Source organism: Myotis nattereri (assembly GCF_964212035.1).
Source record: "Myotis nattereri genome assembly, chromosome: 14".
Classification (NCBI taxonomy): Eukaryota; Metazoa; Chordata; class Mammalia; order Chiroptera; family Vespertilionidae; genus Myotis; species Myotis nattereri.
In genome coordinates this window covers 51,847,735-51,865,158 of record NC_138089.1, presented here as the reverse complement: position 1 = coordinate 51,865,158, position 17,424 = coordinate 51,847,735, and the positions used below count along the sequence as shown (strand labels likewise).

Genomic DNA, 17,424 nt, shown 5'->3' with positions numbered 1-17,424 from the left:
TGTTTTAAGGCATCTGCTAGCATCCACTGTATATAATGAATTAATGTGTCTCCTATGAATTAATGTCTCCTAGTAGGGAAGGGACCCTATAAAATTTAGTAGCTCAGGAAGTATATATCTCTCGGCCTTAAAGAGGAGGTTCTGTTTCTGTCTTCCAAACATTGGTATGTGTATGTGTGTGTGTGTATATATATATATGTGTGTGTGTGTGTGTATATATATGTACATATATATATGTACATATATATATATACATATATATATTGCTGCTAGTATCAGCATTTACTATTTTTTTTAATATATTTTTATTGATTTCAGAGAGGAAGGGAGAAAGAGAGAGAGAGAGAAACATCAATGATGAGAGAGCATCATCAACTGGCTGCCTTCTGAACTCCCCCTGATGGAGCCCCCAACCCAGGCATGTGTCCTGACCAGGAATTGAATTGTGTGTGACCTCCTGGTTCACAGGTTGACACTCAACCACTGAGCCACGCCAGCCGGGCCGGATGCTATTTCTTGAGTTAGACTTATAACTCAAGAATTTGAGTACAAAATTTTTAGTATTAAAATTTAGAAATTAGAGATAAATTTTTTAAAAACTTTAAAACAAACAAAAACATAACCTATTGTAAAGAATGATCAAATATCCCTTTCAGAAAGGATTATTTTATAAAAGATATATTCACTTAAAACATTTTAAAGCATTCTAGATAAATCCTTTTTTAAAATAGTAGTAATCAAGTTATTTTCAGGGTTTCAACTATACTGTATGTAAATCAATAAACTACTATATTATCAACCAATATCCTGGGTATAAGAATGATACCATTAACACTGATGGTAAAAACAGTATTGGTACTGCAACTTTCATTCACATTGGTTACATCTATAAACTTAAACTAAGTTCAATACCATTAAACTTAAAATCATAAAGAAATGCAAATTTGCAAATAATGCACAAAAAATGAGACCTCAAAGAAAAGTATGCACATTCTTTATACTTTTTAAAAATATGTTTTTATTAATTATAGAATGAGAGGAAGGGAGTGGGATAGAGAGATAGAAACATCAATCAGCTGCCTCCTGCATGCCCCCTACTGGGATTCGAGCCTGCAACCCAGACATGTACCTTGACTGGGAATCGATCTGGTGACTTCTTGGTTCATGGGTCAATGCTCAACCACTGAACTACACTGACTGGGCCATACTTTATACTTTTATACATCTTTGTCAGATCATTTCAATATATGCACCAATATATGCACAGTATATATGTCATTAAGTTTTAATGCAAAAACTATATTATCAAGTGTTTATTTTGCTATCAACATATACTAAATAAAAGTTTTAAAATATTTGTTTTGAAGTAACCTTCAAGACAATTTGGAAATATCTTTCCAATTTTTAAATTTGCCTATGACCTAGCCATCCCATTCTTAGAAATCTATCCTACAGAATAATAGCATTATAAATGTGTGTGTAAAATGCTCAGTACAGTACTACCTCTAATAACTAAGATATTCAAGAGAACAAAGTAAGTGCTATGGACTGAATGTTTGTTCCCCAAAAAATTGATAATTGAAGCCCTAATCCTCAATGTAATGGTAGAGCCTTTGGGAGGTAGGGATAGATGCAGTCAAAAATTCCTCATGATGGAAAAATGCCCTGGCCCGTTTGACTCAGTTGATAGAGCGTCCACCTTGGGACTGAAGGGTCCCAGGTTCGATTCTGGTCAAGGACACATGCCCAGGTTTCGGGCTCGATCCCCAGTAGGGGGAGTGCAGGAGGCACCCGATCAATGATTTTCTCGCATCACTGATGTTTTTATATCTCTCATTCTCTCCCTTCCCCTCTAATGTCAATAAAAAATAAATAAAAAAGAAAGAAAGAGACATAAGAACTGCCCCTCTCCCAATTCTCCCACACCTCCACCTTTCCCTGGGTACATGCACCAAGAAAAGGTCATGCTAGGATATAATAATAAGATAGCTGTCTGCAAACCAGAAAGAGGGCCCTCACCACAGAATCTGCTGGCACCTTGATCTTGGATTACCCAGGGGCACGTGCAGGAGGCAACCAATCAATGTGTCTCTCTCACATCAATCTTTCTCTCTCCCCTTCCTCCCTTCCTTCTACTCTTTCTGAAAAGCAATGGAAAAAATATCCTCATGTAAGGATGAACAACAAAAACAAAACAAAAAAAACATACAATAGAAAGTACACAAAAGTGGTACTATAAAGAGAAGGAAAGAAGCAAATACCAAAAAGTCAGTAATCTTTTTGGGGGAAAGCACTGTAGCTGACACTGTCCTTTTCTAGACCTGAGGGGTGGTTACATGGGGGTTTACTTTGTAATAATTCATTGATTTGTGCATTTATGATTTGCCTTTTCTGTTATCTGTGTCAAACTTCACAAAAAGTTAAAAGGTTGAAAAAAATCTAAGCTGAGCTATGGTGCCAGGTGCAAGTCACATGGAATGAGTAAAGTTACTTTCACAGTTTCCAATCACTAGCTTGAAACTATAGGACTCTTCCCCATATAATGCAATTGAACGAATTGTTATCAAATTATTCTAAAAACTTCAAATATTAAATTTAGAGCATATTATACTCTCTAATTAAGATTCTCAAAAGAAAAAAAAAGATTCTCAAAGAAAACACACTTTACAAAAACCTAACTGCTATTTGCAAAAAAGAATACCGCCCGACTGATGTGGGTCAGTGGTTGAGCACTGACCCAGGAACCAAGAGATCACCAATTCAATTCCTGGTCAGGGCACATGCCCCGGTTGTGGGCTTAATGCCCAGTGGGGGCCCTGCAGGAGGCAGCCAATCAATGACTTCCTCTCTCATCAATGTTTCTATTTCTCTATCCCTCTCCCTTCCTCTCTCTCTAAAAATCAATAAAAATATATTTTTTAAAAATAAAAAAAGAATATGCCTCAGAATTAAAAATTGAACTGTCAAAATAATTTTGTTATCAACAGTAGCATTACATTTTAAATTAATAAGCTTCTTGTGCGAGGTTTATTAAAGAAGAAACTTAAGACTTACCTCTCTATTGGGTGTTCCTTCATCAAATTGCTCTGTAAATGAAGACGTCCTGCTCCTGGCTCCTGTTGGTGTTGAAGAATTGGAGGAAGCCTAGATTTAAAAATTATTGCACAAATTAGAAAGACATTGACTGGTACACTATGTGCTGAGTAGTCATTCTCTCAATCCATGATCAAAGAACCCAGGAAAAGGAAAAGAGCAAAAACATGAAAACAGGAAAGGATAACTAACACATATCAACTAAGAAACTCAGGCTACCTACTGGGTCCTTGGTCTGACTCTGCTAGCAACTAGAATTATGATCTTAGCTAAATTAGCTTTTTCAGGGATATATGTACTCATCTGTAAAATAAGGTTGTGATGGTAAAATAAGATGGTAGTATTAAAGGAAACTAAAACCAGTTGAGGAGTATATGAATACTCTCTGTATTATCTTTGCAACTTTCCTGTAAGTTAAAATTATTCCAAAACAAAAGGTTCATTTGGCCCTGGCCCATGTGGCTCAGCTGGTTGGGAGTTGTCCGGTGCACCAGGAGGTTGTCAGTTAGATCTCCAGTCAGGGCACATGCCCCATTGTGGGCTCCATCCCCGGTGCCAGTGCCGGGTCGGGGGCATACAGGAGGCAGCCCATATTTCACTCTCTCCGTCTCCCTTCCTCTCTCTCTCTTTAAAAATCAATAAAATTATTCTTTAAAAAGAAAAGTTCATTTAAAAAAATGAGATTGTCAATTCCATCTTTAAAGTGACTTCCAGCTCTAATATGAAATACTATGAAATGCACAGGTAAGCATCTCTCTGGTAAAGGGCCTTGCTTTGAGCCTACCTTACACACCACAGCTAGATACTGAGAGGCCAGTCCATTTATTTTTTTTTCACTAACTAAAAAGTTATTTTTAATTTTTTATCATTATTGTTGAAATGATTACATGCCCTCTATTTCCCCAATTGACCTCTTCTACTCCGTCACCCCACCCCAGGCCTTCATCACCCTACTGTCAGTGTCCCTAAGAGCCTATATATGCATACAACTTCTTTATCTGATCTCTTCCCACCTACCCATCCTCCCCTGCTTTTCTTATGAGGTTCCACAGTCTGTTCTGTGCTTCTATGTCTCTGCTCAGAATGTCCACAAGAGGGTACTATTGCAACTCCGAATTAATCTATAATAATAAAATCGTAATATGCTAATTAGACCGGACAGCCAAACGACCTTCCGGACGTCCTTCCAGATATCCTTCTGAACGAAGCCAGGGCTACGAGGGCTGAGGCAAGCCACCACAGCTGTGAGGGCCGAGCTCCGTGCACGAATTTCGTGCATTGGGCCTCTAGTTTCTATAATAAAAGCATAATATGCTAATTAGACCATATGTCCTTCCAGACGACCTTCCAAACGAAGCCACACCAGCGGAGCCAAAGTAGAGGCAGCTGCCGCTGTCGTGGTGGGGGCTGAGACCCTTGCACAAATTTCGTGCATCGGGCCTCTAGTACAAAATAATATTGAATGTAAACAGTGATTGCAAGATAAAATTTTAAAATAAATAAATTTTTTTAAGACAGGCGTCCAATAAATGCTGTTGGGACAAATGACCATCTATATGACAGGAGAGAGGCACCAATCAGATCCTCACTATATTTTTGAGGGCTATCCTTTTTTTTCCTAAACAGCTCTTATAACTCCCTAAGTTAAAACTCAGAAAACCACTGACCCAGTCTTCTTTGCATAGAGGGTAGGTGATCTGGGCCAGACTCCACCGAAAAACACACCCACATGAGTCATAAGTGAGTGATGTGAGGAAATAAACATTCAAAACTAAAGTTCACCAGCTGAAGCGTATGGGGACGGCTTCATGTAGTTGTACACAGGAGCTGTGCAGTGGAAGACTCAATGCTGCTGCCCAGCTGAGGCAGCTGCAACATTCTTCTTAGTGCAGTCCCCACGTACAGCTGGACACAGCAATCAGCCCAGACTTTCAGGCCATCCTGGAAATCTGTAAGCTACCAAATATTCTTTAATAAATTCCTTTCTGCTTAACTAGCTTACAACTAAATATTCCAACACACACACTTTCTAAAAGATGAACAACAACAAAATCAACAAGTGATAGATGAAATTAGCTATATGCAGAAGTTACCTTAAGAAATAAGATATCCTTTCCCAGGATAAAAACTGAAACAGTAACATCTTAACATTTTAAACAAGAAAATGTTTGAATGTGAAATGAAGCTAAAGCCTAACCAATGTCTTAAATGTCTAGAAAATGTACGACTAGAAATCAATACTGTGCTTAGAAAATGGGAATGGAAAGCAGTCACTGGATAGTGTTTATCCAGGACTGAGACTAAAATGAAAATGTTCAGAGCACTTCAGAAATAGTTTTCACTGAAATTGAGAGAAATTCAATAAATCCTTCCTACACCCAGAGCCATAAATTTCAAATCATGCCCACTTCAAAGGCTGTAGATACTTCAAAGGCTGCCACTATGAGAGGGAGGAGCTCCATTTCTATCTACTTTTAAATGGTCATATCTAATATCTCCTTTAATTAAAGGGCCACTGAGGGGGGAGACAAAAAGAGAGGAAAATAACTAGAAAATTACTACAAGACTAGAAGGAATAGCTCTTAACTTCTCTGCTGTGATTCCATCATCTCCAAGTAATCTTTGCCTTAATAATTCAGCTTTCCAATTGCCCAGGTGCCAGAAAGGGCTACTCCAGACAGTGACCTCCCAATCACTTGAAAAGTATACCACCACTGTGAGTTTTAAAAAATTGGCACTAATACCTTAACTAATAAAGATTTTTTTAAAAAAAATTTTAAAAAAATTGGCACTATGTCTTTTTACCATGGCCACATGTGAGCCTAATCAGTAACTGAGAGCCTCTTCAGCTCTGGATAAACTAGCAAAATCAAATGTTGGGGTTTATAAATTTGAAGACAAGGCTCTAAAATACACTAGCCTCAGAAAAGTAGTACCACCTGGCAAAGTTTGGCCTGATAACTTGTAAGTCTTCCTCTGGAGTTGCAAGAGTACAGATCACATGAAGGAATGGATGTGACTACAAAGTATAAAACATGCATGAAAAACTAACTGTACTTGAGCATTTATCCCAAGGTCCTGGATCCTTAATGGGTTATCCTCACTTCAAAATATAAAAGGATTTAGATTCGTTCAAAATAAATTTGGTCTAATTAGTTTTTATAACCATGAGAAATTTGACCACAGATTTCTAGGCTATTTGTCAAGAAGCCTGATGGTTATATACAAGCTCACAATTAATATTTTTATTGCCAACTGACTATTATTATTATTATTATAACTAAGGCCCCAACTTCAGTATAAGAAAAACCATTTTAGTCTGCAGTACGTAGAATTCTAAGATGATCCCAAATGACCCTTGCCTTGTGAGTCTGATGAGATATCATTCCCCTGATTATCTGACCCTACATAGCAAAAGGGATTTTGTAGGTGTATTTAAAGTTATCAATCAGTTGACTTTGAATTAATTAAAAGAAGATTATCTTGATGGGCCCAACCTAATCACACAAACCCTTCAAGTATGAGTCCAGAGTGCAAAGGCAGAGGCAGAAAGCAGAGAGATGCAATCCTGCTGTCCTGGAGAAAGCAAATGCCTATGGGGCCAAATGGCAAGGAACTTTGGGCAGCTCTTAGCAACTGAAAGTGGTCCCCTTCAACAATCAGCAAGAAATAAGGACCTCAGTCCTACAACCACAAAGGACTAAATTCTACCACAACCATCTGAGCATGGAAGAGGACCCGAAACTCCAGATGAGAACACAGTCTGGACGACACCCTGATTTAGCCTTGTGAGATCCAGAGAAGCCGGTCAGACTATGCCAGACTTCTGACATACAGAATGTGAAATAATAATTGGGTTATTAGACACTACGGTTGTAGTAATTTGTTGGGCAACATTAGAAAACTAATAGTCACCTTTAGAAATAATAAGGCTTAAATGCCTTGTCAGTATATACTATGACTTTTCATTATCCATCAAGACTCTACTCAGATGTCACCATGACTGACCCTTTCCCAAAATGCCTTCTTACTAGTATACGCTGCCACAACAGCCTGTGAACACTACCACCATGCTAGGAGTGCATGTCCCTCAATCCCATGGTAGAGAAACTACATCTATCCTTCAAGGCAAATGTAACACCCAGCATAGCACCTTAGCAGGCTCTAGTAAATAACTAAGGGCTCTATAATTACAAAAGCTTCCAAATACTTATCTCTTTTGATCCTCACAACCAATCTGAAAGGTAAGTGGGGCAGATAGTATCTCATCCCCAATTCCTGACGAGAAAATAAGAAGTCAGAATGCTTATGTGGCTTGTCCAGGTGCATACTGCAAGATCTGGGTTAGCACACAGGTCTTCTGATACCCTTATCCACTTCCCGGGTATTCTTTAGATGAGTTTCTCAATTTTTTCCCCACTGGGACTCACAGTTAAAATTTTTAACAAATTAAAAAGAAACCACTCCACACAGACACCTCTAAAACAAAAGTTTTATAGAACCTTAATCTTTATGATATAAGATGCCATATTTTCTGACCTAATTTATTCCTTCATTAAAATAGAAAAAAGCTAATCCCAACCCACTTGAACTGCTTTTACCTTTTTTTAAAAAGGATATACCAAAAAATTTCTCCAGAAATACTAAGATTCAGCCCGGCCAGCATGGCTCTCAGTGGTTGAGCATCGACCTATGAACGGTTCCATTAGTTCAGGGCACATGCCTGGGTTGCAAGCAATCCCCAGCAGGGACAGTGTGCAGGAGGCAGCCAATCGATGATTCTCTCTCATCACTCTCCCTCTCCCTTCCTCTCTGAAATCAATTTTTAAAAAGTGTGTTTTTTTAAGTAAAATAATAAAAATGGAAAAACTAGAAATTTTCTAAAATCAAGGGAAAATGAGAATATTCAAAGATCTGTTTAACTGCCGAAACCGGTTTGGCTCAGCGGATAGAGCGTCGGTCTGCGGACTGAGGGTCCCAGGTTCGATTCCGGTCAGGGGCATGCGCCTGGGTTGCGGGCACATCCTCAGTGGGGAGTGTGCAGGAGGCAGCTGGTCGATGTTTCTCTCTCATCGATGTTTCTAACTCTCTATCTCTCTCCTTTCCTCTCTGTAAAAACTCAATAAAAAAATTTAAAAAAAAAAACAAAACAAAAAAAAAAAGATCTGTTTAACTAACAATGAACAAAGGTTTGGAATTAGACACAGATTAGGGAGAAATACATTCAACCCCACCTGAGGGAAAATTTTCAACCTAGACCAGTAACAAATAAATCCTCTTGAGTGGAAAAAAAAGGCCTTTCACGCCCTATTAAATTCTTGAGGGCATGGTGCCTTCAACACAAAAGAATTTATAGCCAAAAATGAAGAAATGATAATATACAAATTCAAGAGCCTTTGCTTAAGAAAACAAGAATTTGTGTAACCTGCTGCAAAAGGACTGTCATCAAAAAAGGTTTTTTGTTTTCTTTTTCAATTCATGCATGCAATAAATTCTTAACTCTAAAAACAATAATCCAGAACTACTCATCTTAAAGGGTTCTGAATAGATAAAAATCTGAGGCCAGAACAGAATCCAATTTCTATCAGTAGTTGATCAGTAATGATTTCCTTTTGCAGTTTGGAGATTATATATATTATCAAATGGGCATGTTTTCAATCTTTTGTACACAAAATGATTTTATTTGATCCTGATGCACCATCTCATCAGAGGCAGCAATCTATGGAAACTGGAAACTCTAACAGGTTAGCTTGTAACTAGCTTTTTTACTACTATTCTAAAAACAACCTCTTTTTACTACAGCATAAAAGCAATTAATTTTCATGAAGAAAAACTAACATTACAAATAAGAAAAAGAATACTTATCTCACCAGCACCTTTGCGCATATCCTTCCTAAACTATTGTCACTGTTTGTATGTAAATATACTTATATACATATTTTTCCCCACAAAACTGGGATCATATGTTGCTTTTTTTTTTTTTAATCCTCACCCGAGGATATTTTCCATTGATTTTTAGAGAGAGTTTAAAGAGAGGTAAAGACAGAGAGGAATATCAATGTGAGAAAGACACATCGATCGGATGCTTCCTGCAGGAGCCCAAACCAGGGCTTGGGCTGGGAGGAGCCTGCAACCAAAGTATGTGCCCTTAATCGAAATTGAACCCAGGACCCTTTGGTCCACAGGGAGACACTCTATCCACTGAGCCAAACCAGCTAGGCCGGGGTGGGCAAACTTTTTGACTCGAGGGCCACAATGGGTTCTTAAACTGGACCGGAGGGCCGGAACAAAAGCATGGATGGAGTGTTTGTGTGAACTAATATAAATTCAAAGTAAACATCATTACATAAAAGGGTACGGTCATTTTTTTTTTTAGTTTTATTCATTTCAAATGGGCAGGATCCGGCCCATGGGCCGTAGTTTGCCCACGGCTGAGCTAGGGCCATATGTTGCTCTTTAATCTGTCTCTTAAAACAAGTATCTCTGCATGTTAATACTTTTCTGTAGGCTCTCACACTAGCTGGGTGATATTGGGCAACTTACCTCTTTGGGTCTCACTCCTTCATCTATAAAAGATTATCTTCCTCATAGGTTTATGAACAATTAAAATAATCCGTGTAAAATAGTAAACAAAATGCTTGGCACATAGTAAGAACCCAATAAATGTAGGTATTTTTAAAGGCTGCATAATTGACTAACTAATACAACTTTCTATTTCTACTGAACAGTTTCAGCCAATTTTTACGTATTAAAAAATTGAAAATCCAGCTGAAACCGGTTTGGCTCAGTGGATAGAGCGTCGGCCTGCGGACTGAGGGGTCCCAGGTTCGATTCCGGTCAAGGGCATGTATCTGGGTTGCGGGCACATCCCCAGTGGGAGATGTGCAGGAGGCGGCTGATCGATGTTTCTCTCCCATCGATGTTTCTAACTATCTCTCTCCCTTCCTCTCTGTAAAAAATCAATAAAATATATTTTAAAAAAAATTGAAAATCCATGTGGCTAAATCTTTAGCCCATCCTAAATTTTCTTGGACTAAATTTCTAGAGATGGAATCTTGGATCAATGATATTTCACACTTTCCCAAATGTAAACACCTCGTGACATTCACTAACATGACCACTTCCCTACATTCTTCATTGTTTCTTAAGTAACTGTGCTTTGTAAAGTCAGAAAAGCCCGCAGTACAAGGTACTACTTAAATTTTAGTCACTGTGTACATTTTACATGAGAATGAACAAGCCGTCACTGTCCTGCTGGCCTGTTCCAATGTATTTCAAGCACTGTTTTACCCTACACACGCCTTAAACTTAAGAGAACATCAACTTCATAGCTCAGAACAAACTCAATGCCATACATAGCAGTGCCTAGTTGTTTAACAGCTGTTAGCTACATAAGATCCATGTTATACGTGTATTATAAATGCCGAATTCGTCAAAACTCAGTCTTCCTTGCAAAAATTAAAATTGAGAGAGAAATTTGCTCCATCTGTTGAGCGTCAGAAAGGCTGGGGAGAAATTTTAGCGGAAGCGGCTCCTCTTCCCTGTGGAGACCAGGTTCCCTTGGTGCTCAGGGGATGGTTCCTTCCGATTAACACGCCCCCCTTTTCCGGGAAGCTGTCATCTCAAACCGAGGCCACAGCCTTCGGGAAAAATAAACGTAACGAGACGCTCGAAGCAGCAGCAGCAGCAGCCAGGCGGCGGCCAGGCACCAGCCCGGCCGGGCCTCCGGGTCCGCCCCTCCGCCCGCCCGGGATCAACCGAGTTATGCGAAGTGACTAACTCGTGACCGCGCCGGGCGCTGGAGCCCGGCCACGCCGCCGCCGCCTCGCTCGGGTCCCGGCGCTCCCGCAAGCAGCCTGGCCCGGAGCGGCCGGACCCCTGGCCCTCACCCCGGCCCCGGGCGGGGAATCACACGTCCATCTCGGGTCAGGAGTCCTGCGGGATCCTGGCCCCTCGGAGAGGGGACTTCAGCCCAGAGGTCAGCGACGGCAAAGGGGCCAGGGTTTCCCACGCCGCCCTCGCCCCTGCGACGGGTCTCGGCTGGGTGGGGGCACCTTGGAGATGGGTCCAAACTCCTGCAAGTGCAGAGCCCCTCTCGCTTATTCTCAGGCCGGGGGCGGGCATGGGGGACCGGAGGGGAGGGGGGGGGGTAACTCTAACAGAGGTCAGCGATCGGGACGGATCCGGCCACCCCTACCCACTCTCCTGAACGGAGACCCGGGTCAGGAATCAGTCCCAGTCCCGGGGGCAGGGGGGGGGGGGGCATCCTCGGGTTAGAGGTCAAGGGTCACAGAAGAACCTCGCCTCCTGTCAGCCCGGAGCCGGTGTCGAGGGGTATGGGCACGGGGGGAGCGAGGCAGCCATGGTACCTGAGTGGAGGCCAGCGCCTGCTGGGACTGCTGCTGCTCCTCGCTGACCTTTTGCTTCAGTTTCTTGAACATGGCGCCGCGTGGGGGTGGTCCTGAGTGTGAATGAGACCTGAGGGGCGAGTGCCCGGGAAGACCCAGCCGCGGCAGCGACGCCGGCTTCTCTACACGCGGGACCGCGGGGGCCGGGCCTGGCCGCCTACTCCCTGGGCTCGGGGCCGGTTCGGACTCTCGTCCTGCGGGTGTTGGCGTCGCCGCCGCCGCGTGTCTTTCTTCTGGGTGCCCCTGGCTGGCCTCGGCCCCCCATCCAGCCCCGACAGCGGCGGCGGCGGCGGCGGCGACAACGGCAGCAGGTGAACTGGGTACCCAAGGCGCCTGCGCGGCCGACGTGGAGCTCGCCCGGGGAGCGTGTACGGAGCGCCGTAGGGGACAAGCACCGGCGCGCTCGGGTGTCGCTCCGAACGCGGGAGCGTGTTCGCGGGAGAACCCGGGTTCGGTGCGGCCACCGCCGATGCGCGTGGAGATGCGCTCAGAGCGGGGCCGGGGCGCGCACCGGGTTGGACGGGGCGGGCGCTACTTCTGTCCTTGAGCGGGGCTGGCGGGCCCGCTGCTGCGAACCACGCGTGTGAGCGTTGAGGTGGGAGCGGGGCGATCGGGGAACCTGCTGCGGGCTCTGAAGGACAGTGCACTTGTGTTCCGTATTCATGGTTAGGATTTTGTGTCTTCGGTGCCTAGTACTCCTCCTGTTCCCCAGAAAACTATATTCTGCAAACACTGACTTTCACTGTGTAAGGAAGTCTTAAACAAAAATTTAAAACCTGAGGTTCAGAGAAGTTAAGAATCTCACTGAAAGTAGCACAGCTTGGACATAGTAGTGGCAGCATTTGAACCCAGAACCTTCGCGGCTTTAGAGCCCATAGCCACCCCACCACCACGCTGCCTCTGGGTCCCTTACTGCAGAGGCAGAGACTCGCATTACCATTGTTTCTCTATTTTTCAACTCTCCGCTCCCAAAGGATCTACGGATTGATAGCATTGATTCTTTCTTGATTGCAAAAAAAAAAAATATGTATTTTATTTTCTACCTATATAATCAGAGGGTTATCCTCAAATGTGGAAGTGCTACAGCTGTGTTGTTCATATGCCAGATTTGCCAACATTTGTACAGGATGGGGGACACACACACACACACACACACACACACACACACGGGCTGTAGCAAGTACCAGAGATCCAGAATAGATAGAAATATTTGTATTACTACATACACTGTGTTAATGTATTTCATTAGAACACTTTAAAACATATTATGTTTTTGTATTTACTTTTGCAAAAGAACACACTATGGCATGTAAATTAAAGTTATAAAACCATTGGAAACCTCCCATGAAAGAAAGATCTGCACATCAGTGCCTAAACTTAGATGATGACTCTCCCAGGAGTTTAGCCAATTTTTCAGCCTGAGGCTTTTTTTTTTTTTTTGCCTTCTGTTAACAGGTTTATTTTTTTATTTTTTTTATTGCTTAAAATATTACAAAGAGAAGTACATTTGTCTCCTTTTTTCCCCCTTGACCTTCCCCTAGCCTCCCCTGCCCCCCAGTGTCTTGTGTCCATTGGTTATACTTATATACATGCATACAAGTCCTTTGGTTGATCTCTTACCACCACCCCACAACCCTCCCCAGGCTTCCCATTGTAGTTTGACAGTCTGTTTAATGCTGCTCTGCCTCTGTATCTATTTTTGTTCATCAGTTTACAATGGTCTTTAAATAATTTTTTATATCTTTGTATATATATAAATATATATAAATATATATATATATAAATATATATAAATATATATATATATATAATTGATTTCAGAGAGGGAGAGAGAGAGATAGAAACATCAATGATGACAGAGAATCATTGATTGGCTGCCTCCTACATGGCTCCCACCGGGGATCGAGCCCACAACCCAGGCATGTGCTCTTAACTGGAATCAAACCTGGAACCCTTCATTCCACAGGCCCACGCTCTATCCACTGAGCCAAACCACCTAGAGGTCTATCTTTGTTTTCTATTGAATACCCCTTGTAGGCAGAAAGTAAGCAAACTAGGGGAAAGTGAAGGGCTGCATTATTATTGCTATTGCCCATGGTACGCACAAAGAAAAAGAGCAAAAAATGACTTTCCCAGAGTCATCTGATCCGTGGCAGAACTGGAAGCCAACCTGAGACCTTCTTGCCCTTTTCCTGGCCTCCAACTGAAATATATTTAACACTCCCTTTTCTTCTGAGACACGCCCTGCTTAATTTTTTAACAGTTTTATGATTGTTTACATGACAAGCCTAGGGCTGTTTACACAGCTGATGACAACAGTTTAATGAGAAAAATCATTTGAAGGGAAAACCCAACACTGGGCTGAGAAAAAAAAAATCTAATTTCAAGAATGAGGCTTCTGGAAAACTACAAGGTTGATGAAATGGAGGGAGAAGGTGTCAAATTCCTTGCTCCTTACTAAGGACTTGATAATCAGATTCCTGAATAAACAAACATTTGAATAGAGTGTTTGTGTTGTTAAAAAATAAAACAAAACAGCACTTGCCTCATATTCAAGATGTGTGGGTGGGTTCCCCCAAAGTGGAAAGACTGGGTAGTGGAATGAATAAGCACATACACATTAAACTCAACTGCCTGCGTGCAAATCCCGGTTTTGCCATTTATTATTTCTGAGATGGGGGAAATCACTTAACTTCGGCATATTTCAGTTTCATCTGCAAAAAGAAGACATGTCATTGTATCCATCGTAAACTTCCTGTGAGGATTAAATGAGCATTTGGTTAATAAGTTAGTATCATGGGGGGAAAAAAAAGTTGAATTAATTTCTCACACCTGAAAAATTACTAGAAGAAAACATGGGAGGATTTACTTTATAATCTTAGGTGCTCAGGGCCCTTCTAAGTATAACACAAAGTCCAGAAACCATTACAAAGAACATAGTTCAATTCATTATCTAATCTAAATGTTTTTTTAATTCTGCGTGTCAAAAATGCTATAAATATAATGAAATATTGTGCAATTAATTGCTCTATTGTAATCACATGACAACAGGAATAAATGTGGGAGCAAAAATGGCAAGCAAAAGAAAGTGTACTACATGATTTCATGTAGGCAAAATTAGTGGAAGTGTTAGAAGTCAAGGAAAATATTGTCTTGAGGTATAGGGAAGGCATAGAAATGGGGATGGGGATTGAGGGCACCTGCCAGTAGGTAGTATTGTGTCTTACTGCCAATAGTATTCTGTCTTTGTCATTGGTGGTGATTACAAAGATATGTTCGAAATATTTGTTTCCTGATTGTGGTAGTAGGTATACAGACCCAAACGTGTTAAAACTCACAGATCTGTACATGGGAAGTAAGATTCATTTTTACTGTATATAAATTGTAAAATAATAGTTTGCCATGAAAACAAATAAATAGGCACAAAATACAAAAAAGAATGCATTAGCTCTATGCATACAAATATGGGGAAAGCTCAAGTTTTTTGTTAAGAGAGAAATCAAATGCAGTGTATATAGCATGCTACTGTTAGTGTGATTAAAAATGCTGATTTTTTTAACCTTAAAAATGGTAATTTCATATGGTTCAATAAATGTACCTTCTAGTATATAATGCTTTCAACAATAAAGATTTTTAAAAAATCAAAAACATATGTATGTAGATTTGTAAACACACAGATATTACAGAATATATCTAGAAAAACATAAGAAACTAGCGAAGTGCTTGCATCAGTGAAGGGCACTAGGCCGCTGGAAGTATCAGCATTGGATTCACTTTTGTGTCCTTTTTATCTTTTTAATTTGTTGGAGAGGAGAATTCCCCCCTCTCTACCCTGCTTTAGTTCTTACGGCTGGACTAATAATAAAACAATAAGATTGACACAAGACTACATTAACAGGGGGAAAAAAACAATTCAATACGTGTGCATAGGAGAATCACAATAGATTGCTCAGATCCTAAGATGAGGCGTCTTTTTATACTTTTTAGGCAAAGAAACAATAAGTTTGTGAAGAATTGACAGGACAAAGAGGGGGGAAAAGTTAGTGCTCATTAGAAAGGACTGTAAGCTAGGTTTGGGTATTTGTTAATGAGAAATTTAAACAAAGTAGTAAATTAGAAAAGAGGCAACAAGTCTTGTTTATACAGACTGTTTGGCTCTGAGTTGCTTAACTCTAGCAATAAGAGTTGTCCTCCAGTTGCAGGGAGGATACCTGTCACATGAAAGATTTATTTCCTGCTCTCAGACGGACAAGGGAGGGTCAAGGTGCTTTTCTGGCACCAGCTGCTTGTCAGGTAACTTGAATTCAAAGCCATCAATATGCCATTGTGGGCTATTCCCCGTGGCCGGTCTTGGGCCCCAACAAAGTCACATCCCTAGCATATATTAACTATCCTAAAAATGTTAACATGTTGAAGAAGAAGTAGGCAATGGAGCAGTACCTTCAAAATGTTATAGAAAAATTGTTTTCCACCTCAAATTCTTTTTGAGCCAAATAATCAATTCTGTATGTGTCCATAAGTACTTAGGAAAATTTCAAAGGAGACACACCAAACTATTAGTTATGGATAGGTCAACCCTGAATAGTTTAATTAAACTGGGGGAGTACAAATTTCACTTTTCATTTTGTGATTTTCTTTATGTTTTCAATATTTGAAATCCTATATTAAAAGCCTAATATGCATATTGTTCGACCAGGAGTTCTACTGCTCACTATGATGTGCGCTGGCCACCAGGGGGCAGTGTGGAACATGGCAGGCGTCGGAGATGCGGCGCTGGCAGCGGGTGGCAGTATAGGCGCTGCCGGCCCCAATGGGCCCCCTTGGGCCCCAACGGTCATGGGACCACGGCAGGATGGTGAAGCAGGCGAGCAGGCGGAGCCAGGCCAAGGTGGGTGCAAGGTGATTGATCCGCCGATCATCCCACAGACAGTGAGCAGCGGTGGTGGTAGGGGGCAGGACCGCCACCTGGTTCCCAGGTGCTGAGGAAGCCGGGCAGGGGGAGTCCGCCCACCCCACCTCCCGCCCCGTCCCAATGGATCGCCCTGCAGGCAGGATAGTGGAGCAGGTGAGGGGATGGTGGGGCAGGTGAGGGGACGGTGCCAGGCCACTGAGGGTGCCAGGCAGGGCTCCGGGGCTGCGAGCCTGGGGGCACGAGCTGGAGCCTGATCCCCGCAGGCCACCCCAGGGACCCCACCCGTGCACATACTCATGCACCAAGCCTCTAGTCTGTATATAACACTTTTACATAACCAAGATGTGGCAGAACCCCAGAGGTAGGTGCTGCCCCCTCCCACCTCCATCTCAGGACAGGGTAGTACTTTGACTTTCCAAAGGAAAACAGACTCCCTGTACAATCGAGAAATACGGATATTTTACTCCAGAGTCTAGAATTTCTAGAGTCTAGATTTTTTAGGGGGAACAAAAGTCATGATTTCCATTGTCTAGTGCGCAGTACTTTACTCCAACTCACCTTATTAAACCTACCTTTTCTACCAAACAAACCACCTACTCACTGACTTAGGGTCGCCATCAGTCTCCCCATGCAGATATCAGCCTTGTTTGGCTCAGCCTTTTCCACCTGGTCCAGGGTGGTCCAGGGCCTCTGGCATCTCTGTGTCTCCTCCCCTGAATCACAGCCTCCTCTGCACGCCTCTCCAATCTTGCTGTCTCATATCCATCTCTTCACTCCATCCTCCTGGGCAGGAAAGGCCATTGTTACAGGGAAGCTGCGTTCGCACTCAGCAAACCAAGGATCCTCTGGTTACTAGGCACCGCCTCCTTAGGAGGAAGAAAAGGAATTGTAAACAATAAGTCTTTTTCCAGCATCAATCATTATTTAAAGAATCCCACTTGTAATTTTAAAAAATTAGAGCTAAAAAATAAAGCCTTTTCCCGACTTTTTCCTAACCATAGAAATTTGCTA

The 17,424-nt window shown here is 41.9% G+C and overlaps 1 protein-coding gene across 2 annotated transcripts in view; it reads right to left on the bottom strand.

Annotated features, from left to right (window-relative positions):
• GOLGA4 (golgin A4) overlaps positions 1-11,865 on the bottom strand; it is an 81,789-nt gene extending 69,924 nt beyond the window's left edge. Inside the window, exons 1-2 of one of the 2 annotated variants that reach the window (XM_081106481.1) lie at positions 11,463-11,865; positions 3,055-3,144 (exon numbers count right to left, since the gene is read on the bottom strand). In XM_081106481.1, coding sequence (XP_080962607.1) covers positions 3,055-3,144; positions 11,463-11,534 — 162 coding nt within the window. In that variant the 5' untranslated portion in view covers positions 11,535-11,865. The remainder of the gene's footprint in view (positions 1-3,054; positions 3,145-11,462) is intronic. The other variant, XM_081106480.1, reaches the window with a different exon arrangement.
• Between the last annotated feature and the right edge of the window lie 5,559 nt (positions 11,866-17,424).